Source organism: Plecotus auritus (genome assembly GCF_963455305.1).
Source record: "Plecotus auritus genome assembly, chromosome: 14".
Classification (NCBI taxonomy): domain Eukaryota; kingdom Metazoa; phylum Chordata; class Mammalia; order Chiroptera; family Vespertilionidae; genus Plecotus; species Plecotus auritus.
The window spans coordinates 9,795,974-9,821,308 of NC_137780.1; the positions used below are offsets into that span (position 1 = coordinate 9,795,974).

The window sequence follows — 25,335 nt, forward strand, 5'->3', positions numbered from 1 at the left end:
AAAAATTAAGCTGGAAAAATGAAGGCAGCCCTTTGCAAATTTCCGCTGGAAATTGGCTGGGAAAGGCAGAAGTCTGGATCAAAGAGGGTAATCATGCTAACGGTGCCCCGAGCGTCGCGTGGGTGATACAATTTGCACACTAACTGCCTCTCCCATTACCGATTGTTTGGAGTGTTCTGTGTTAATGGGGTTCGCTAATCTAGTATTTTAACTTAAAAAGGCTCTGCTGATTAATAAATGTTGCACACTGTGCCAGTAATTAAAATAAATGGGAGAGTTACAAATAAAAGTTGAAATGTTAAGAAAACACTCTCTGAAAACATATGATAATGCCTATTTACCATAATACAATAACATGCAGATTGCAGGGGGCTAAAGTGTTTGAAGAATCACATAAGTCAAAAAAAGTTTTGAGGCATGTTGAACTTCCTTATCACTATTCTTTGTTAATAAACAGAACCAGGTCTCATTTCTATACACTAGATTCAAAAAAAATTTTTTTCTGTTAACCCTCAATCGAGGATAATTTTCCATTGATTTTTAGAGAGAATGGAAGGGAGAGGGAGAAAGAGAGAGAAACCCTGATGTGAGAGAGACACATTGATTGGTTGCCTCCAACTGGGGTTGGGGATAGAACCTGAAACTCAGGTATGTGCCCTTGACCAGAAGAATCAAACTTGAGATCAGAAGGGCTATATTTTAAATTGTGTTCTTTAATTGAAATTCTAAATATTTTGCTTGATAACTTTGATACCGTAGCAACCAGTTAATCACACAAATGCATAGCCATGTGCAGAAGTTGCAACTGTGAATTGGAGAGATATGTAAAAGGCAGAAAGGAGAATCTGAGGACCAATATGACGCTGGAGAAGGAGGACAGAGAAACTCACATGTCCCTACCCTGGGTAGAGTGTTGGGCCTGCAATTCACACTTAAAACAAGAAGCAGGCCCTGGCCGGGTTGGCTGAGTGGATAGAGTGCTGGCCTGAGGAATAAAGGTCCTGGGTTCGATTCCGGCCAAGGGCACATGCCCGAGTTGCATGCTCGATCCCCAGTAGGGGGCGTGCAGGAGGCAGCCAGTCAACGATTCTTTCTCATCATTGATGTTTCTATCTCTCTCTCCTTCTCTGAAATCAAAATATATAGAAGAAGAAGAAGAGGAAGAAGAAGAAGAAGGAGAAGGAGGAGGAGGAGGAAGAGGAGGATGAGGGAGGAAGAGGAGGAGGGGAAGGAAGAGGAAGAAGAAGAAGTCTAGAGAGGGGAAACCATTGGCATAGAGTTGGTAGTTGGTGTCTTTTCAACAGAAGCGTTCAGAGAGATTATGGAAGGAAAGAAGGAAGGAAAGAAAGAGAAAGTAAAGAACAAGAGTGGAATACTGAATCTTGCCATCAGCTTAGTTTCATCCCACTACCTGTCACCAAAATTATTGCAATATTCTCCTATTGGGTTTCCTTTCTTCCAGCGTATTTCTTCTTAAGTACATCTGTCTCACAATCAACAAATTCATATTCTTTTTACAGCATCCTCTTACTCAAAGGCCTTAAATAATTCTCCATTATCTACTGATAAACCCTCAGGTCCTCGGCCCTAAGCCTGGCCCAATTTTTCTTTCCACTGCATCTCATATAAAAATTAGTTTCTGCCAAACGGGTCTTCTGGCTGTTCTGCAAACTTTTCCTGCCATCATGTTTTTTTTTTAGTTTTCAAATGATCCACCTGCTTTTATCTTTTTCTTTTCTCTACCAAAATCCAGATCGTCCAAAACCAGAGAAAACTCTACATTAAAAAAAAAGTCATGGCACTGATGGTCTTTGACACATGCTTGACCGTTTTCCGGAGCTCTCCTATGACAATGCTTGCTCAGAATTGCATTAGGTTTCCTGGTTCGGTTCAAGCTGGAAGCACAGATATCCATGAGAAGAGAGCCTCTGTTTTCCTTGGTGCTACGTCCCTAGAGCCTAGGACTATTTCTGACATGCACACAGTTACTGGGTCAATAAATGCCAGAGTTGCCCCGCCACTGTGGCTCAGTGGTTGAGCGTCAACCCGTGAACCAGGAGGTCACAGTTCCATTCCTTGTAGGTGCACATGCTTGGATTGTGGGCTCGGTCCCCAGAAGGGGGCATGCAGGAGGCAGCTGATCAATGACTCTCTCTCATCATTGATGTTTCTATTTCTCTCTCCCTCTCCCTTCCTCTCTCAGAAATAAAAACTTATTTAATAAATGCCAGAGCTTCTCATACAAATTACTTGCCAGTTATTTACAAATTGCTGACATAATATCCTGGCTTCATAAACACTGACCTAGGAATGAGGAAAACCATTTCTTCAAGAGACAAGAGAAAGTGGGATCAGCTTCTTTAGGATCAAGAACAAACAAATAAAGCTTTGAAGTGACTTCTCAAAGAAATCCTCTGCGATCCACACTCTGTCAAACAGTACCACCCCCACTTCCTATGCTTATCTTGAAGAACATGTTGAAGACTGTGACCACATTTGGAAATATGGTCAATGCAGAAATAATAAGTTGAAATGACAGTAGGGTGGGCCCCTGATCCAATTCGACTATTGACTACACATATGCAATCGATATCCTCATCAATACTGTCCTATCTAAAACATTTGCATGTCGTCGAAAATGGTTGCTTTTGGAGAGGCCATGGGGACCTGACGTTTTCTCACAAATAAGAGATTCTCTGCAATATCAGAAATGGAAAATGGTAGATAACGTAGGCCCCAAACACGGGACAGCTGTTTTCTTAAGCTAAGGACTCACATGTTCTCATGAACATTTCTTGCTGTGTCCCATCTTCTGAATTCACTTCTGGCCTCTTTTAACGTATTGATTGGTTCCGCCACCCGCAACGTTGGCTCCAAAGGCTTGTAGCGCTGCTTCAGTACTTCACTGATGTCACGGAAGGGCCCCTGGCAAGACAGGATGTTTCATTACAAAGGATTCCTTTACCGTGTTATTGATGATCAAGGTTACTGAATGCCTACAAAGCACAGCAAGTTTACTAAACTAATTTTTTAAAATATATTTTTATTGATTTCAGAGAGGAAGGGAGGGAAAGATAGAAACATCAATGATGAGAGAGAATCATTGATTGGCTGCCTCCCGTATGCCCCACATTGGGGGCCGAGCCCACAACCCGGGCATGTGCCCTGACTGGGAATCGAACCGAGATCTCCTGGTTCATCGGTCAACACTCAACCACTGAGCCACACCGGCCGGGCCTAAATTACAACTCATTCTTCTCTGAATTAGAAAATACATGACACAATATTGCATCTTCAAGAAATGTCCACACTAGTACAAGTGATGATACTGAAAATGTGTTACGTTAATTTTCTGCACATCAAAAGTTTTTATGCTAAAACTGGTAAGTCTATAGTTATAGTTGCTCTACTTTCAAATTTTTAAAAACATGTTTCTCTGAACATAATTTGCAAAGAATCCTCTCCCTTTCTGAGTAAAAATAGTAGAAACAATTCTGAGCTTAGCTTCAAAGAACACCGCTATCCATAGAAAAAGGATGCAAGTGTTTTTTCACTAAAATAAGGCTTTTAGGTGAATGTCAAATCTTCTATTTTACTCTTTCTTGTGTTTTTTATTTAAAATTCTTTGATACAATATCAGCCATGCAATCACACAAATGCATAGCCAAGTCCAGAAGCCACAACTGGGAAAAGTGATTCACCACATATCCTGCCTTTAAATTAGTAGTTACTAATATACCAGTTATGGGAATCCACTGGTTGTCTGACGAATTAGCATCACATAATGCACAATACAAGTCAGAGGTGGCTCGAGATTTTGCTGTGCCATTAAGTACATATAGTTTTCTCCTTTTGCCACCATTGTGCAGGAGAGAAGTGATGGAAAAGGGACCAAGATTCCTACTCCTATTCCTTATCCTTCCTTAACTAGGTTATCCCTAACAGGCCACAGCTGGAGTTCCTGCCGGTGCTGAGGGAAGACAGTGGGCTAATAAAAAGAAATGATTCACGCCTCATTTCTGTTCACTTATGTTTTACATTAATAGAAACCAATAATAGGAACCAGTTACCATAAAAGTCATGGACCGTAAATAACACAAATGGCAAATAAGTATCATCTAGTACTTTTCACAGCTGGACAGGAGGATTGCTATATTGGAAAGGAGTTAATGAATTTTTATTGGAACTTTATTTTTTAAAGATACAGTACCATGATTCCAAGTTCACTATTAATATATATACACACATCCCCATTTGATATATATGTTTACATATATCTTTTATTATGAACTTTAATTTATTATATATAATTACTAATATATTTATGTATCTTTATTTATTTTATTTACTATATATTTAATGTATATATACTTTTTAATATATTCTTATTAATTTCAGAGAGGAAGGGAGAGGGAGAGAGAGAGAGAAACATCAATGATGAGATAGAATCATTGATTGGCTGCCTCTTGCACGCCCCTACTGGGGATCGAGCCCACAACCCAGGCATGTGCCCTGACCGGGAATCGAACCATGACCTTCTGATTTATAGGTCGATGCTCAACCACTGAGCCACACCAGCTGGGCTGGAGTAATTTTTTATACAGAGAGAGGTAAACAGAGGCACGCCTGAGCACAGAACCCATAGGCAGGAGGCTCTGGGAGCTTGGTGTGTGAACCAAAATCAGTCCAGTTCTGGGTTGATGCTACCTGGTGGTGGGTGTATTCCCAGTTTAAGTGTTGGTGGGATGACAGAACGATTGCTTTCTGGGACTTTCAGGACCGTCACCCAGCACACCTCACTCCACGCTTTATCTCCATCCCAGTCCACAGTGAAGATGGTCTGTTTATTTTACTGGAGTCTTGCACTGTTTCGGGCCCTCTCTCATTCCCCAACTTATATACTAGTACTCTTAAAAGTACTCAAATCTAAATTAGGTTTACAGTTACATGTAAAGATATGGGTCATCAGATGACAGGTCACATTAAATATTTGATAACACATACAATCTTTCTAGCAACAACAGGTTATAATGAGTACTGTTTATAACAATATTTGCAGTCTGGCTGGCGTGCTCGGTGGTTGAGCATGTACCTATAAACCAGGAGGTCACAGCGCCGAAACCGGTTTGGCTCAGTGGATAGAGCATCGGCCTGCGGACTGAAAGGTCCCGGGTTCGATTCCGGTCAAGGGCATGTACCTTGGTTGCGGGCACATCCTCAGTGGGAGGTGTGCAGGAGGCAGCTGATCGATGTTTCTCTCTCATCGATGTTTCTAGCTCTCTATCCCTCTCCCTTCCTCTCTGTGAAATATCAATAAAATATATTAAAAAAACAAACAAACAAAAAAAAACACAGGAGGTCACAGTTCGATTCCCAGTCAGGGCACATGCCGGGGTTGCTGGCTTAGTCCCCAGTAGGGGCGTGCAAGAGACAGCCGATCAATGAGTCTCATCATTGATGTTTCTCTCTCCCTCTCCCTTCCTCTCTGTAATCAATAAAGAAAAAATATTTTTTAAAAAGCAAAAAACCAGTATTTTCACACAAAAGTCTTGATCTTACCCCCAAATCCTATGTGTTAACTTCTCATTCAAAACATTACATAGTTCAATACCAAAGAAATATTTGATTGCTTCCTTGGTGTATGTTTTAAACATACTTTAGATTTCTTACTTAACATTAGATCCTATAAAAAAATTCCTTTAATGATCACAAAGACAAAACAACAGTCACTTTTTAACAAACCAGCAAAGCTCATGATCGTGGGAAGAATTCTTACATGGGGCCAAAGAGTACCTGGCACTGCTTCCTGCTGATGGGCGGCAGGATGTGGGAGCGAGGGAAGGACCGGGTGCTGGTGCAGGCCAGCCAGCTGTTCAGGCTGTGGGCCCGCTTCCGCTTGGCTTTGGGTCTTAGAGGCGTTAAAGGCTTCGCCTTCTGTAGCCGTAGTTCCCATGGGTCGGGATCCTTTCTGAATGGTGAGTTGTATACACCTGGGATCTAAAGCAGACAGAAGTTTGATTTGGGTCTTTAATTTTCACGCGAAGTAAAAGGAAGATCAAGTTGCACTGTCACATTTTTCATATGTGTAAGGACTATGTGAAATGACTTCTGGAGGTGAATTTCAGATTTACCAGGGAAGATCAAAAAAGCCCCATGCTCCATCTTCATGACAGACCAGCCGTTTCAGAATCGTGCGTGGTTGAAGACAAAATATGCTAAAAACCACTGAGCTGTGGTTCCTACCTGCCACACAAGGTACATTTTACATCATTGTATTTATGGAAAAAAAATAACAGAAGCACCTTAAGTCATTCTTTTTGTATGCTAACCATTAACTAACTATGAGTGTGTATATGGAACCATATCTACTGGTATAGCCATACATTCACTCAGACAAACCAAATACACAAGGCTTGAGCCAGTTTCAGGTATAAAGTATGTGCTCAAGCCTAACTGGTGTGGCTCAGTGGATAGAGCGTCGGCCTGCGGGCCAAAGGGTCCCAGGTTCGATTCCAGTCAAGGGCATGTACCTTGGTTTCAGGCTCCTCCCCAGCCTGGGCCCTGGTCAGGGCTCGTACAAGAGGCAACCCATCGATGTGTTTCTCTCACGTCGATGTTTCTCTCTGTCTCTCTTTCTCTCTTCCACTCTCTCCCTAAAAATGAGTGGAAAAAATATCCTTGGGCGAGGATTAACAACAACAACAAAAATAATAATAACAAAATATGTACTCAATAAACATTTGACTGTTTGAATGATGATTCATTATATAATGGCAGTTATTTTACGTTCTTTAAAATAATATATATATAAAATAATAATCACAGGGGATATATTATATATATATATAATCAAAGTGGATAAAATAATAATCAAAGTGGATGTACATATGAATATGTATATAATATATTCAAAATAACATCCTGTATTTTGAATTCATGTGGTTCGGAGCTCTACTTCCATGTCACAGTACCCTTGCTATTCATCAATGACCTTGTCACACTGCGTCAAAATAGTCAGGGCTTACTTAGCACAGCACCTGCTATGCAACAGAGGGTCAGCAGATGTATGGATGACAAATGTTCAATTCCAGTTTAGCAGATGTCCATTTTTTTCTGAAAATTCAATGGTGTTTGAGTGCAGAACCATACTTTGATACCGTTTCATATACACACATGCATATTCATAAGGACAAGTCACACTTTAGAGGACAGTATGATTGGCTTGTTGGCTCTGTGCGCACCCTAGACTAATGTAAAAACATGAATCCTTTACACCTTTCTCTCTTCTCCCTGAAAGTGTGCTTTTCTATCATATCCACAAATATTTCTGGTTGCTGTATCTCCCTCATGGAATCAGCAGTTCCGAAGTACTAGGATTAGTTAGGATAGTTGCCTTTATCCTTGAAAATGTTCTACTTCCAGCCCAGCACTCAGTTCAGTGCTAACCGGTGTCTAATACCACGGGCTCTGGCTGGATCCTGTGTCCTGTCCCACAGTTAGCTTTCCGTGTGTCCGTCTTCCCCAGGCCAGCAGCTGGAGTGCCGGGACTCTGGGTTGGGTATTTTTGCATCCCCAGAGCCTAGCAGAGCGCTTGTCACATAGTAGACACTAAAAATGAGGCTAGTCCGGCTGGCGTGGCTCAGTGATTGAGCATCGACTTATGAACCAGGAGGTCACGGTTTGATTCCGATTCCCGGTCAGAGCACATGCCAGGACTGTAGGCTCGACCCTCAGTAGGGGGCGTGCAGGAGGCAGCTGATTCATGACTCTCTCTCATCGTTGATGTTTCTATCTCTCTCTCCCTCTTCCTTCCTCTTTGAAATCGATAAAAATATATTTTAAGATGAGGCTAGATGCTTTTCCGGAATAACAATGCATCATTCAGACATGCCCACGAGGCCTCAGTTTCTCTACTGTTTTCCAAAGCCACATTCTTAGTAAAATATTTAAGGTTTATTTCAAAATCCTATCAACTTCTTCCTAAGAAGTTATAGATTATACCCTTTTCATCTTTCTTGAGATGTCAGTTTTAATTAGTTGTTGAGCACATTTCTATCTAGAAATTAGCACTAACCCGAATCACCTCCCACTCAACTTTTCCTATGTTATAATCCGGGACTGAATCTTATCAGATAAAACCAACCTAATGTAAATGTATTTAAATATTTTTAAACTGTGTTTTACTAGCTCTTCTTTGCGACTCCCCTCACCTCAATTTATTTATATAAGAAAGAACAGTGTTGAAAATGTTACAGGCAATTGTATACACCATTTATAATGTCAGTTAACATTCGCTGCCTATAACACTGATTATAGAATAAGGTGGATACGTAAACAGATAGTGAAATGATCTTAATAAAAGAAAATATGTATACATATATTAAAAATAGCTTTCAGTGGACTTTTAAGTGGATGGTAATTTTTAACATCTTTTCAGAGTGATTTTCTACGATGAGAATCTATCAATTGTAATGAGAAAAAAACAATAAGTATTACATGAAAAAGACTATTCTGACATACAATATAATTAAACCTACACAAGTCTATGACAGAGATATAAGAAAATGCCATTCTGTTCAGTGATAATCTAATTAAAGGACGTCTGTTAGCATATCATTTCCAGATTAAAATAGTAAAATACATGCAGTTTAACTAGATTATAATTTATGCTTTACAATGTCTGTCTACCTGGGTAACTGCCGCCGGCTATTCACGTCACCCCCATTAGAAATCTCCTCTGATCCCCCCAAATTTGCATGCACATGTACACAGAGGCTCGATGGGAAATGCAAATGGGACCGCAGGCCTGATAGCTTCCTGAAATGGTACTCTGCAACCTCCATGGGGCCCTCCTCCTGTGGATTCTCCTTGCAATTTAAATCAAATATAGATAGAAAATACAGTTTAATTGAATTGAAAATGTCTCATTTAAAATCTTCCGGCTGTCGATATTTTAGAAATTAAGTTAATGCATTTGCGAAAGCCATCAATGAACACAGTCCGGCCCTCCCACAATCCCTCCAGCAAATACCCTACTTGGTTAGATTGAGAAAGGATCCATTCTAGAAATTAAGTTAATATTTTAGAAATTAAGTTAATGCTCTATTTTAGAAACTCAGTTAATGCTAAAAATGTCAATGAACACCGTCTGGCCCTCCCACAATCCCCATAGCAAATACACTACTTGGTTAGGTTGAGAAAGGATCCATTTAATTATTCTTCTTGCAGTAAATAAAACGACGTGAACTTACTATTGTCCCAGTTGCTCTAGTTAGTTCATCATGTGTAAGCCACCTGTGACTAAACGGCTTGCTGAGGGTTTCTAAAAATATTCCTAGGAGCCACCAAAGACCAAGTTCGTCCTCAGGGACTAGGACCTATTTCTCAGCCTCCACATTTTTCACAGCGTGGAAGGGCGGCTGCCAAGCTCGCTTGTGGGACTTCATTCTCGGCAATCATTTTCTGGAGTGACCAGCACTATGGGGAAATCTTTGCTAACTGTGTGTTTTTTTTTTTTAAACAGCCTACAACTGAGTTATTTGCAGTACTGTCATGCTAACATTCAACTCAATAAGACCCAGGGGTTCTCAGGAGAGGACTCAGCTAACAGCCTCCTGCTGACCTCCCTGCATCAGGCCCGGCTGCAGGCTGGGGGCCCAGCGGTACAGACGGCAAATGAGCTGTGAAAGCGCTGGTTTTTTTAAAGGCTATGATTCTGACTCGTCAAAGGGTGTGGGGGGGAGGCCATGAGTTATATAATAGATATATATATTTTTCTTGAATTCTTCCCTTCAGACCCTCCATCATGGGGACTTAAGCATGAACTAGAATATTAATTATGCCGGGCTGAGCAGCGAGCAAACGTGCCATTTGTTACCCAGTCACCCTTAGCGTTACATTCATATTTTGAACGATTCCGTATTTCTAACCATCTACCAGTTGGCTCTTTTCTTTCCGGATTTTATGCTTCTACTTGAGGATTACGTGGGAAAGTACTTAAAAAACAAAACACAAAACGCGATTGATTTGAAAACGAATGGACATCCTTTTTATACGTGGAGCATCTACTGTTTTTCATTTCACGGAGAATGTCTTTCTGATAATTTTCCTTTCAAAGGCTGACCTTTATTTTGTAATTGCCTGGGGGAAGCTATGTCTAATTTCCCCCCTTCTTTTTATTATTGAGGCTTACTCTTAACACAAGTTTCTGTAAAATAAAAAAGAACTTGAAATAGGGCTGTGTGAACCTCAAACTCCCAAAGCACATTTATGAGGGCTTCGATTTCATGTGTCGCCGTCTGAGAAATCCTAATTCCTCCTGATTTCAAAGTCACTGCTTATTCCGGGAGCATTCGACTTTCACTTCTGCAGCCGGCAGGAGCACAGCAAAGAGGAGTCAGCGGTGGCCACAAAAATGGAACCAAATTAGAAAGTATTTTCTCGCTCCGCAATTCAGAATTTGTGAATACTGTGAGAGAGAAGCAGTTTAAAAGGAGGGCTATCTAAACTATATTTGAGTTCTAAGTTTTCATTTAAAAAAAAAATGCATTGAGCCTGGCCGGTGTGGCTCAGTGGTTGAGCTTTGACTTATGAACCAGGAAGTCACGGGTCGAATCCCAGGCAGGGCACATGCCCAGGTTGCGGGTTCAATCCCCAGTGGGGGGTGGGAGGTGCAGGAGGCAGCCAATCAATGATCCTCTCTCATCATTGATGTTTCTATCTCTCCCCCTCTCCTTTCCTTTCTCTGAAATCAATTTAAAAAAATGTGTTGAGGAAATAAGACACTGAGCGAGCACAGAAGAGGAGTGCAGATCTCTGCTAACTGGGAGAGGAACAGCGGGCCAGAGTGTGTGAATGAAATATGTGCGGGGCAGGGCCTGCTGAGTGGACGCTGACCAGTGCACTTCATCATAATTACCAGGGCACAGGAGTGCCAGGGGATTTATAAAAACCCCACTCAGCAAATAATTGCCCTGCTGTTAGGAGACAGTCGGAGTGTTAATACACTGCCACAGCCCAGCGTTTAGTAAGATATTCTCCATTCAATTACTCTTGCTGAGCACGAAGAGGAAACATGGTCATTTCTCAGCCGGAGCCCTTCTGCTTCCACCTGCATTTCAGACAATAGTCCCGCTAACCCTCAGACATAGCTCCCCAGGAGGGATGGGGATTTCAGGGAAACGTTAGGGAGTCACAGGAATGTACATGGTATGGAACTTACCTGTGTAAAACAAGAATTAAAATGAAAGAACTATGACTGGCTACAAATGCTTATTCTCTTCTTTTGCTTCAGTTAAACAATATAATTTTTGCCCTTGCTGGTTTGGCTCAGTGTACAGAGCATCAGATGCCTGGGGACTGAAGGGTCCCGGGTTTGATTCAGGACCAGGGCACGTACCTTGGTGTGGGAGGCAACCAATCGATGTGTCTCTCTCACATCCATGTTTCTCTCTCTCTGTCTGTCCCCCTCCCTTCCACTCTCTCTTAAAAATCAATGGGAAAACAATTGATTTCTTAATCAATAATAATAAATGTTGTTTTAAAAATATATATATAATTTTTAAGTGGTTAGGGTCAAATTCTAGAGGGGTCACGTTATATGCAGATGCCAGATGTACCTGGCTTCTTTAGGTTAATACGTGATTTTTAGAAATCATGTTGATATCTTTACCATTATTATCAGATATTAAAATATCCTTACGAAATGCCAATTAAAATTTAAATAAGATACCATTTTCTATGTAACTAACTCAATGCAATAATATTGAGCATCTACTAACTTAGGAAGGCTTTGCCGGGTCTAAGGTGTGTACAGGGGTGAATTCAGAGCCATCAGCCCACCATGCCCTTCTCTGGGGGTGGGGGCGGGAAAGGAGAATGATTCTGTGACCAACAGTCACATAACCCGCTGGCTGAAGGGTCCTCTCATAATGGCTGTAACCTTACCCCAGCCGGTTTGGCTCAGTGGATAGAGTGTTGGCCTGTGGACTGAAGGGTTCCAGGTTCGATTCTAGTCAAGGGCACATGCCCAGATTGCGGGCTCCATCCCCAGTAAGGGGCGTTCAGGAGGCAGCCGATCAATGATTCTCTCTCATCCTTGATGTTTCTGTCTCTCTCTCTCCCTTCCTCTCTGAAATCAATAAAAACATATTTAAAAAATATAAAAAGAAAGGAAGAAAGGAAAACGCAGTATCCACGAAGGGCAACAAAAGCGAGGCGTGCCTGTGTAGAAATAAGTGGGGGCAGAGGACCCCTGAAGGGCACTCCAACAGCAAACAGGAGGGAGGAGCCGCAGGCCCCGGAGAAGACGGCTTCACCGGGGAGGTCAGCGGTGTCGGGGCCGGGAGCGGTGGGGCAGCGTGGGGACCACCAAGGCAGCGCTGGATGGTAATTAGGAGGTGACAGGTGACCTCCGCAGCAGCAGGGTCTGTCCTCGTGGCAGACGTGACATGGCAACTCCCTGGGCGTGAGGGGGAAGGGGCGTGGGGCTGGCTTCAGGCTTCCAGGACATGGCAGTTACTGAGGACTCTCAAATCTGGGGACGGAAAGAATCGCTCTCTCTCTCTTTAATTTTCACGCAGGATTTCCCTTCAGCCATATGTGCATGGGGAAGGGTTTTCTGAGAAACACTGTCCCTGAGACTCTCTGGGAAACCTTCCCCGCTGATCAGTCCCGTGGCCTCTGTATCTGCAGATGTCGGTCACTGCATCCGTGATTCCCTCCCAGAACTGGACGGAAGTCCCTTGTTTTCTTTCTTCTTTTTAAAAATATATTCTTATTGATTTCAGAGAGGAAGGGAGAGGAAGAGAGATAGAAGCATCAAGGATGAGAGAGAAGCATTGATCGGCTGCCTCCTGCACGCCCCCTACTGGGGATGGAGCTCAAAACATAGGCATGTGTCCTGACGGGGAATCCATCCATGACCTCTGGGTTCATGGGTGGACACTCAACCACTGAGCCACGCCCACCAGGCAGATTGTTGATGTTTACAATCCTTTCGATCCTGCCTGTGTAACCCGTCTCCCACCCGTGCTCAACAACTCCCCTATGCCGCCAAGATTTGCGATTGTTTTCTTGCTCACATAACTTCTCCAGGCCTGGCCCCCGGCCCCAGGTCGGCTGCACTGACCCCAGGCTCCGTCTGCTACCCTGACAACCTCCCAGATCTGCCTTGGCTTAGTGCGTGTTGCTGTGACGCACAGCCTCGCTAGTGCACAGATCGTCCCAACCACGGAAGATACATCCCCGCACCGACACCCCCCCCCACCCACACACCCCCGCCCCGACACATCCCCGCCTCAACACGCCCCCGCCCCGCCCCGCCCCGCCCCTGCATCGACACCCCCTCCCTCCCCCCCCCCCCCCACTCACACATCCCCACACTGACAACAGAGGGTCCGAGCAGATCCGCCGCCTGGTGCTTGGCAGCGTCAGAAGGCAGAGAAGGGATCTGTCTGGCGTGTGAGGTGGAAGGACACCTTCCCAGAAAACATTGAGGAGATGAGCAAAGAAACAGAAAGCTTTAAATAACTGATATGATGGACTATACACTGAGTGGCCAGATGATGATGATCTCTGAACGCATAATAATCTGGCCACTCAGTGTATATCCTATAGAATGAAAGGCTAATAGGCAAATTGTCCCCTTGACCAGGAGTTCGACCAGTAGGCAGGCGGGCCAACCACCCATGTCCCCTCCTCCTGGCCAGGCTGGCCGGACCCCATCCATGCACGAATTCATGCACTGGGCCTCTAAAATATATATATATATATATATATATATATATATATATATATATATATAAATAAAATAATCCGGCCACTCAGTGTAAGTAGCCCCACGTGGAATCAGAGTGAACAAGATTCACAGGAGTTACTGAAGGAGAATGAGAAGAAAGGACCAGAGGAGAAGACAACGCCCAGCAGAGCGTCACCAAGGCCACGGGGGGGTGGGGGGGTCTGACCACAGGAGTGATGAACCAGGTGCCAGTCCTCCCCGAGGCCCCCCGGATTCTAACCAGGAGATTCCTGGGCGACCTGGGGAGGGGGTTCTTCCAGTAGAGCAGTTGGAGGGAGCTTCCATTCCATCCCCAGTGATCTAAGAACTCCGTTTGTAACTCCTCTCTACACAATTTCCACTCTGGCTTATTACATAGGAATGAAGGCCGTGTGCTCTCAGGAAAAGAGGAGAAAAACAGTGAAGCATGTTTATGACCACCCTCCCCTGAAAAAGCCTTCCACTCAACGCCTTTTCCTCCCCTGGAAGCCCGGCTCTTTCTCTTGCCTGGTCCCTTCCACGGGTGTTGGATTGGAAAACGATTTCAGCGTAGGATTTAAAAGGTGACTTCCAGGACAATTCATGGCGGAAAGAGAAATGCTTAGCATCACAGAAACAGGCCACTGGATGGAAATTTTCTTTTGTGGAAGAAAATGTAGCAACAGAAGGGGGCATTTGTCACAGTCTAAACCCAGGGTTACACGGGCTCTGCAAGAAGCTGATTTCCCATGTGTCTTTGAAGAAGGATTTTTTTTAAGGGAACAGGAAGAAGCCATTAGGTGGTGTCAAAGCGCAGGACCGCCTGCCTCGTGGGCTGGCCAGTCTCGGGTCCAGGAACAAAGACCACGTGACTTTCCAATGTCTGGGCTCTCACCATCTTTGTGCTGTAAACCTGTGGCTTCTTGAATGGAAATTATTGATTAGTACCTATTAGGTATAGATTATACCTGCCACTTGGGGACAATTGAGCTGAGTGACTAGGATTTTTGTACTTTGCTTTCATCCCCATGATGGGGGGAGCAGGCCTAAGCCATCAGTCGGACATCCCCTGAGGGCTTCTTGCAGTCCGGGCTGAGTGAAACCCCCGCCCCCGAGTGCACGAATTTCGTGCACTGGGCCTTTAGTATTTTGATAAAAAAGCTGATTTGCTCTAAAATGAATCATAGTTTGATTTCTGGCTTTTGGGGGGAACTATTGGGTTGTTTCACAAGTTTTTAATTATTTTTTACATGTTTCAAAATCTGAGGAAATAGTGCTTCCCTTGTACTTTTAAATCCAGAATTCATTTTAGGTCTATGAAATCACCACTACGATCACTGAAATAAGGAATAGGCATGGCTACTTAAATTTCTCAGCAACAGGAGCTAGTTGGGTAGAGCAAGTACTTACCTGTTTGCTTCTTGGTCAGACTGCTCATGCCCAAATAACTTGGTAACCAATTAGTCACACTCTCCTTTACATTCTTTGGTTCTCATCCTCATCCCCCGCTTACTTCCCCAACACTTCTGATGCCCTTGTCGGCAATCTTTTCAATCTTGCCCGTGTAACCTGTCTCTCATCCATGCTCAACAACTTCCCGATGCCCCCCAAACTTTTCGATAAACACACTCTCTATTTTTTTTATTATTATAATTGAAGCTCCCTTCTCTTCTGGAACGCCACTTGCCTTGTAGCCCTACTGAGCAAGGGGTTAGCATGCCCTGGACCACAGCGCCCAGGGATGGATTTGCGTTATCTCAGTGCCCCAATGTCACTTCCAAGCCAGGACCCTTCTGCCTTCTTGCCATCTGAACATCTCAGCTATCATCCCTCTTCACGGCAAACACACAAAGACTCGCTGCTCATTTCTCCATATTCCTGTCAACCTCTGGCACTTGACCTAGTCTTCCTTTCAACCGTATGTTCTGGGATAATTTTAGGTGATTTCATGTACCAATGGGCAACCCATCCCAATAGTGTAGTCACAGTTCTCTGACCCCATCTGCACTGACCTTCACCTTTACACCATGTTGGCCACACCCCCTAAACCCCCATCATCCAGAACTGCTCTGTTAATAATTCAATAACCTTAAACACTGACATCTTACCCTCTTATCACAATCTTCTAGTCCACGCGTTTCTCATTCTTAATTCTTGCTAACCATAAGGTTCGTCCCCAAAGATCTCAAGCTGACTGATCCCTCAAGGTTTTCCTAATCTATCATCTCCTTTTTGCCATCACTTTTCCCTTATTATCTGAGTCACTTGGTTGATTATCTTAATTATGCAAGTCCCTAACGTCCACCATCCTGCCACACCCACCTAGCCACACTCCAAACCAGAATCCATTCTACTTGCATATAGCTTTGTGGTTAGTGAATTATATCTGAATCCCCCGCTCCACCTCTTATTACCGCTATGACCTTTACCTGCATAGCTTAACCTCACTGCACCATGGTTTTCTCCTCTCAAATAATGAAACAACCTCAACAGGCAGATAAAGACTTAATACTTCGAATGGTGCCTAACATGAAGTTAGTACTCAATAAATGCCACCATGTTAAAAGGTAGTATCCTAGAGTCCATGTGAAGGCGGGCTCTGGAACTAGACCCACTGATACTAACATTGACCGTGGGCTCCTTACTTCATCTCTTTGTGCTTCCCCCATCTGTTGGGGATAAGAACAGTCCACTCCCAGGGTGGTATGTGAGGATGAAGGGAGGCAACTCATGTAAAGCAGTCGGATGATACTGGGCTCCCAGGGAGCATTCAATAAGCTGTTAGCTGTTGTTACTACTCTTCTTCTGCGCCTCCGAGCCCAGGCTGCTGGTTACTGCTGGCATCAGTCACGCAGCCAGGCAGACTGGGGACACTGCATGCTGTAGTCTCCAGACCAGCCCGGCCCTTGTGCCACTAAACACGCTCCTTCACTGATTCCTCTCAGGATTATTTTAGAAGATCAACCAGAGTGATGAGGTTCTCAAACATTAGTTACTTCAACCTTCCAACCTTCCCTACCAATGTATATCCATACATACTACACTTACTTTATTCCTGACTTAATGGATAAGGTATCCTTCTGCCTGGTTAAACCTACAACTTTAGGCCTTCACACGCTCTCCCACCTCTTCCGGGTCCATGCTTATTTAGTTACTAGAGGCCCTGTGCACGAATTCATGCACATTGAAAGGAAATTAATTAGAAGAAATATCTTAGAGGCCGGGGAGGGACTGCGGGAGGTTGGCTCCAGGGTGTGTCCGGCCCATCTCGCCCAGTCCCAATCGGCCATACCTCAGCAGCAAGCTAACCTATTGGTCAGAGCGTCTGTCCCCTGGTGGTCAGTGCGCATCACAGTGACTGGTCGAGCAGTCGACCAAACGGTCGACCGGTCCATCGAACACTTGTAATATTAGGCTTCTATATATATAGATTTCTGCCCCAGGGAAATGAACATCCTTTGCTCCCACATAGTGTTGAGATTCGCAAGGGCAGACTTAGTCTTCCTGCTTTGCCTATGCCTGAGAGGTAGATTTAATTGGGGAATTAAGTGGAAGCAAGTTCATTATTGCTTCAGATGTACATTTCCAACCCAGATTTCATTACTAATAAAACTAATACTTTTGATCTCCATGTTTCTTCCCCCTTCCTTCCTTGTTTCCTTCCTTCCTTTCTTTTTTAAATCAACTTCCTCTGAACTCAGAGAGAGGAATGGTCCAACTTACAAACTGGGAAGGAACCAAATGAATGTTCTGAAGTCAAAGACGTGGTTTGGTGATAACTATCAAGAGGTCTAAAGATTGTACTCCGGAGAGTCATTATGTTTTAACATCACTCTGAGTCCCCAGACATGGCGGTGGGATGCCATTGCCTGAGGACAATTTCTCATGAGAAGGCTCTCCAAAGATACTTTCCAAATATATCACACACACACACACACACACACACACACACACACACAGGCAGGTGCACACCGAAAGGCTGTCGTTCTTCTGTGACATCATCACCTCAAATTAAACATGAGCAATCACACATTGTGTACTTACTATATGTAAGGCATGGAATCACTCCACTTAAAATACTGGGAAGATAGAGTTGAAAGCAATACATGCTTTGGAAGGCGTACTATATTTCTCTTAACTTATACCTATTTCCACCTTACAAGAATCCTATATAATAAAAGGCTAATATGCAAATAGACCAAACGGTGGAACGACCCATTGCTATAATGCACACTGACCACCAGGGGGCAGGTGCTCAATGCAGGAGCCTCCCCCTGGTGGTCAGTGCACTCCCACAGGGGGAGCGCCACTCAGCCAGAAGTCAGGCTCATGGCTGATAAGCGCAGCAGTGGTGGTAGGAGCCTCTCCTGCCTCCGCAGTAGCACTAAGGATGTCCGACTGCCATCAGTCAGACATCCCCTGAGGGCTCCCGGACTGAGAGAGGCGCAGGCCGGGCTGAGGGACCCCCACCCCTGCTGAGTGCACAAATTTCATGCACCGGGCCTCTAGTTATCTTATAAACATGCTGTCCATATCAGTAGACTACCAATTAATTTTGGGTATATCAAGTATGCCTTTTATATTTACGATTTTTCCTTCTGTATACAGATTTGATAGGAATTTGTAAAGAGCAGCTGAAACCATTTGTTTCTCTCAAAAAAATTAAGTAATTCAAAATAAAGTTTAATCAATATATTAACCCTTTAAAGAATCAGAAATACTGAAAATTGCTCTCTCAGTGTCCATATGAAAATTTCTACTACTCACTAACGGGGAAGCATTGAAAACCCATTAAGGGGTAACATGAAAATTATGTCCACAAAATATGTGTACAAATTTTAATTAAATGTATAAATTTCCACTTTAGTTTTAACTCAAATATACATAAGCTATTAAATGCCATAACTAAAGTAAAATATGCATGGTTAGAATATACGGAATTAATCTATCTTGCATTAATTTATCCTTTTTTATCAGCAGATTGAAATAAAGGCAGGGTGTTATTTTCACAAATCAGGACACTGCAAATGTGTGTAATCCTGCGTGGTGGCCTGTATTTCTAAAGACTAACTATGTGTGACTTGACCTCGAGTTTCACTTTCTATCTGCCACGTTGCTGATCTCTCCAGGAGGCTCTTTAAAAATTCGGGCAACATTTTAGAGGCAGCATCTTCTCAGGAGCCCAACAATAGGCCTTTGCCTGGGTCCACCAGTAGGTGGCGCAGACAACATAATTTATTACCAAGAACAAGGACAAGGGGATGAAAGTCAGTTTATTTGGAATAAAACAAATCTGCAAATGAGATTTTCTTCAAAGGGAATATGTCCTGTATGTGTTAGATTTAGTTTGACTGGTTACTGAATCAAAATAAATAACTTTATTAAATAATCAATCTTTGCAGAAAGATAAATTAAATTTCCAAATGGAGGCAATGTCTGCATTTTACTTATTCAAATCAACTAAAAGTAGCTTTCTTTTCATAGAACTTTTACAGGGACGAAGACTTTTTGATGTGTTCATTTAATAAGGGCGCTAAACCCAATCCTGTTTTACAGGTGATGGGGTGCATAGCAAATAGCATTTTGTAGGAAATATAATTGACTAATCCTGTTATGTCTGTAGCAACAAATTAACCTTATTACTACTAGTAAATCGTGATTGATTATTTATGCAAATAAGTTACCACATTCAGCTTTGTGATTGAAATAAACATATATAAAAGGTGCTTTAATATGACTTGAACTTTTTAATTAATAAAAGCCGGAGGGGGTCTATCAATTCACTCATTGTAATATTAGTTATTTAGTTGTGTAATTTCTATTTGTGCTAACATATTTGCTTGCATAAAGATGAGATAATTAATATCAGTAAAAACTAGTAGATTTTAGAACCTTTAAGATATACATTGGATTTGTACTGAAAATGAGCTTAAAACTGACTTTAAAACTGTGCTATCATTATGAGTATGTCAGTATATCATCATAATTGTCCAAAATGATCGATATATTAAATAACACATGATTTCATTTATTTTCTGTGTCTGAATTTACAAATACAATTTTAGCTTACAAAAATATCCATCTTTTCAGAAGCGTTATTTGTCTGAATTAATGTTTTGTTTCCACTCATCGAGTTAAACTATATTAGAACTATGAAGGTTTAACATAAAATTAGTTTTCTACCAACTAGATTAAAATCATTTCTAAATTACTTCCAATCAAATAGTGTTTCTCTCCTTGCTAAAATGTTATTACAATTATCCTCTTAAGCGGGCTAATAAAACATTTCTCATTCTGATATGCCTCATAAAAATTACTTACACTTAAATATTTATTTAGTAACCTTTCAAATACCTACATGAGTTGACAGTAAAAACTGACAGGAGTTGAGCGTCAAAGTACTAGTATGAACCAGGAGGTCAAAGTTGGATTCCCTGTCAGGGCACATGCCCAGGTTTCGGGCTCAATTCCCAGTGGGGGGCATGCAGGAGGTAGCCTATCAATGGTTCCCTCTCATCATTGATGTTTCTATCTCTCTCTCCCTCTTCTTTCCCCTTTGAAATCAATAAAAGTATATACATAGAAAGAAAAGAAATGTCTAAGTATTCCAAATTCCCCACTTATTTTTCTATGTGAAGATGGAACTGCTGAAGGACTTCTGTTAAAAGCTGTCCCTGAGCCCTGACCGGTTTGGTTCAGTGGATGAAGCGTCCGCCTGTGGACTGAAAGGTCCCAGGTTCGATTCCGGTCAAGGGCATGTACCTTGGTTGCGGGCACATCCCCAGTAGGGAGTGTGCAGGAGGCAGCTGATGGATGTTTCTCTCTCATTGATGTTTCTAACTCTCTATCCCTCTCCCTTCCTCTCTGTAAAATATCAATAAAATATATAAAAAAACAACAACAACAACAAAAAAACTGTCCCTGAAAACTTGCACCAGGATTTGGAAAAGGTGCAAGAAACCTGAATGCTATGCCAGCTTAATAACGTGTCAGTTCTTGGTTTCTTGGTCAATTCACAGCACAACAGTGAGCTGCTCCCAACGGGTTTGGAAAGCGGGGCTATGCCCTGCTGTGGGGGACCATGATGTGAGACCACGCTGCTACCCATGCCTTCCTGCCTGCATCCAGCAGCCGCTGCTAGGAAGCCGCTGTCACAGGCGAGCAGGGTGCCTGCGTGCACCTACCCAGCGGCACGGAATTGAACTCGAAGTCGTGTCTTTGTGATATCTTTCACCCAGTCATGTCCCATCCAGGCTGCTAGTTTGTCTCTGTCAGCCAGGGCCCCGGCGGCGCACGAGCTGTCAGGGACAGGTAGACCAACCTGCTTTGTGCTGAGGAGGTAATGCATCTTTCGGGCTTCGTAATCTCTCTTCTTCTCCTCCCTCTCGAGGTCGGCCTTCTTCTCTTCTCTCTCTTTCATCTCTGCAAACTCGTCCAGGGCCTCCCTGCAGCAGAGCAGTGCGCGGTTACCCAGGATGCTAACAGTCTGCTTAGGGTTTCATTTTCTCACTAATGACAATCAAGTCGGTTTTTGTGCCGTCTCACCTGCACACTCTGGCTGGGTCCCTGCAATCTTTAAAAGGCATTTAGAGGGATGGTTCAAAAAAATAAAAAACACAAATAAATAAAAATAAAGTGGTTGTTCAGTGGTTAAATTTTAAAAAATCAAATATCTGTATTTACAATCAATCTAATAGTTGAGGAACTATATCAAATGCAAAGTAAGTGAATTACTATATTAATTTCTTTGGTTGAAGATGAACTATTTTGGACGTACTTAAATATCCCAAGAAAAGATTTGATCTACTGAGTTCCTTTAAATTATAATTTTCTATTTAGAAATCTCTAATAATTTATCTTGTATACTAACTGGGCTAATTTTATACATATGCTTAATTCATTACAACTTTATTTCTGTTAACAGTTTCCACTTACAGTTCCAATAATATGAATATCATTCTATATATTATCCTACATTTCTTCTATAATGCACTTGAAAAGTTGACATTTTGTCCAATTACATAATCAGAATAAAAGCTAAATTATGTGAACAAGTTTGTGACTAAGTATAATAAATTCCATTAAATTAATAAAACTTTCTAAATCACTTATGTGTGTGTTTCTAAGATGTTTAAACAAAAAATAAGGTTTTAAAATATGCTATTTAAAAAAAATACTCCTAAATAGAATATGTTATCAAATATGGAGAACTAAATAACTTCTGTGAAGAGCTATCCTTTATTTTAAAAGAGTCAGTGTATTCCTATAAAGGTCATGTTTTGCAATTGGACTTTATTCTTTTTAAAAAATAGACATGTAACTTCCTGTCTAGTTCTATCAGTAGAATATTAAGTGAGCCCTGGGTCTTTACCTCAAACACGTCAGGCGGAAAGTAGAGGGGGAAATTCCCAAAGAAGAAAAGACGTTCATTCCTCCCTCAATGCCTGGAAACGTTCCTGCGGCACCCTGCTAGGGGCCCCTAACACAATGCTCCAGACAAGGTTACTTATGAAACACCCTGACGTTTAAAAATCACCAGGCTACGCTCCTGCAGCAGAGCAATTTTTTTCAACATAAGATTAAATTGCAAAATAAATGAATTACTTGGAGTGGCATGGCCCTCATTTTGCCACACTTCTCTTGAAAATTGCTTATTAATATGAAAGAAGGAGTCAGAAAATAGCCCGTTTGCCGTCATGCACAGTATTTGGGGGGCTCCTGCGCCCACAGAGCCGGGCAGGCTGCACACTTAGCTTTGCTGGCCAGCGGGTCCGGTGACCTGCCTGGCCTGCACCTCAGGGCTGTTATTAATCGCTGAGTAACCTGGTGAAGCCAAACAAATCTGTTTCCATTGAAAGGATCTCTATCTGTGTCTGGGAGTTTGTTCTGTAGCAAACAAACCTCATTAACTGTGTCCATTTTTGACAAAGAACCAGGAGTGAGAGGGACGGGTGACCTTTCTTTGTCCTTAAGGTACACATTTCAAGGCAGTTGCTTATGAATAAATGAGAATTTTTTACCAGGAAAAAAAATAACAAGCATATGTGACATAGAAAACTGAATAGATTATTCATTTTCATCTTTACTCTTGCTATTATGGGAAAAAGAAGTATTTCTTCAATCATTTCTCTTATAAGTCTTTAAGGTAATTTAAAATAACCAATGAGCTGCCACTACCAGGATAATTACTCAAATATGCCTCCGAATATAAATACGGTAATTTTCTGAGCAATCACACACACACACACAAAGACATACCTACAAAGAAGTTTGTGCGTTACAAATGACTTAATGACTGCGGAGAGATCTGACCTAAGAAAGAAAAAAAGGCCCAATACAATGAACACATGCATGAACAGGTAAGACACAGAGAAGTACACAGGACCTGACACAAAATCAAACTGTAAATTATGAGAAGTAGCGCGAACAGTCCATCTTCAGGCTGTGGAAACGCAAACTATAAAGTGTGTGTGCTTGGGGAGCTCGGCCAGGAAGGCGGAAACTGAGAGACAGGAAAAAGAATGCCAGTGACCAGGATATACAGAAAACACACCACCAACCCACGTAATCCACCCAGAAGGAACTGGCATGCCCTGAAGACAAATCCAAGAAACTTGAGAAAGCACTGGAAAAACGAATCCGGGGTAATTTCCAAACACAAAGTAATTAATTTTAAAAATCCATACAATTGTTGAAAAGACTCAGTCTTGCATTCCTCATTGATTCACTGCCCTGAGAGTGTGCAGAACCACTGAACAGCACAATTATATTTCTGTCCGGTCATCTCGGTTAAATGAGTACCGAGTCACCATGGGATCTACGTGCTGAGTCACCATGGGATCTATGTGCTGAGTCACCATGGGATCTACGCAAAATGAGGGCCATGCCACTCCAACTGCTCTCTATGACGTGCACTGAGTCACCACGGGATCTACATGCTGAGTCACCATGGGATCTATGTGCTGAGCCACCCTGGGATCTATGTGCTGAGTCACCCTGGGATCTACGTGAAAGGGTGGCTGGGCTGGGGAGTTCATCATTTCACATTCATGCCTCCCTGCACCATAAACCACCCCATCCTCCCGCTGCCAGGAGTGCTGGCCTCCAGCTGGATCACGGGAGAAATGAGCTGCCCCACCCACTCCCCCCAGCCTGCATCCCATGACTGGTGAGAAGGCAACACATAGCCCAGGGCCTTTGTCCCAATTAGGGCCACTCGAAGACCCCCTGAGCCCAGAGCTTCCTGAGCCTGGTTGAGACTTGGATGCAATTCAGAGGGGGAAAGACAGGTTAGAGCAGGAGAGGGGCTTTCTGGCCGAGGGTGGACGGACTCTCTCAAGGCGATGCCAGTGCACTGGTACTCCACGGACTAGGTATTTTGAGAATGAAAAAAATGAAAGAGATGATAATGGTCCATGTTATAAAATTACCATACCATGACTTCCCTCTGATGGTCCAATTGCTCCATTATTTCATTTGCCTACTTTGCATGATTTTAAAAAGTAATAAGACTCCATTCAAAAGATCATTCATGAAAATCAATTTTTTTTCTCCTTCTTGCTCTTTTGAATAAACTTCCTTGAAGAGAATTCTTTTGTGCAGTATTATTTCTGAAAATATGCACGTATTTCACTGTAAAATTATTTTCTTTTTACTATTCTGGATAGTTTCTCTAAATGGAAGTAAAATCCTATATAATAAAAGCTTAATATGCTAAGGCAGCCGTGGGCAAACTACGGACCGCGGGCTGGATCCGGCCCGTTCGGCTGTTCTATCCGGCCCGTGGAGCCGAAAGAGCGGAGGGTTCTCTTGCTCTCCCCTCCGCTCCTTTACTTTGAATTTATATTAGTTCACACAAACACTCCATCCATGCTTTTGTTCCGGCCCTCCGGTCCAGTTTAAGAACCCATTGTGGCCCTCGAGTCAAAAAGTTTGCCCACCCCTGTGCTAAGGCCTCTCAACTGCTCTCTATGACGTGCACTGACCACCAGGGAGCAGACGCTCCAACCGGTAGGTTAGCAGCTGCTGGGGTCGGGCCCATCTCAGGACTGAGCGAGACGGGCCAGACACACCCTGGAGCCCTCCCGTGTCCCACCCCGTCCCCGATCGTGCACTGGTGGGGTCCCTTGATCGGGCCTGTACCCTTTTGCAATCTGGGCTGAGAGCCTCCCTCCCTCACCCCCGCCCCCTGAGTGCACAGGTTTCATGTACCAGGCCTCTAGTTTTATATAACATACATGATGTTGAATAATTGAGAATGACATTGAGCTAAGTACAACAAGAGGCACAATAACAACATGTATTCACATTGTGCATTTTTTCAGGAGCTCCAAGCCCTTCCCCAGACATTAATCCATCCTCACAACACTCTCCTGAGGTTGGCAAGGGGCAGGTATTATTAACCAGACTCCTGTTCTTTGTTCACTTTTTAAAATATATTTTTATTGACTTCAGAGAGAAAGGGAGAGAGAGAAACATCAATGATGAGAGAGAATCATCTATCAGCTGCCTCCTGCACACCCCCACTGGGAATCAAGCCCACAACCCGGGCATGTGCCCCGACCGGGAATCGAACTGTG

General features: G+C 42.9%; 1 protein-coding gene across 4 annotated transcripts in view; it reads right to left on the reverse strand.

Annotated features, from left to right (window-relative positions):
- Positions 1-25,335, reverse strand: part of SPATA17 (spermatogenesis associated 17) — a 189,829-nt gene that overhangs the window by 148,806 nt on the left and 15,688 nt on the right. For all 4 annotated transcript variants that reach the window (XR_013959644.1, XR_013959645.1, XM_080651392.1 and 1 more), the window contains exons 6-8: positions 21,078-21,201; positions 5,794-5,997; positions 2,777-2,925 (exon numbers count right to left, since the gene is read on the reverse strand). Coding sequence is in view for 2 of the 4 variants with exons in the window: in XM_080651392.1 (XP_080507518.1) it covers positions 2,777-2,925; positions 5,794-5,997; positions 21,078-21,201 (477 nt within the window). In the remaining 2 variants the exon portion in view is untranslated. The remainder of the gene's footprint in view (positions 1-2,776; positions 2,926-5,793; positions 5,998-21,077; positions 21,202-25,335) is intronic.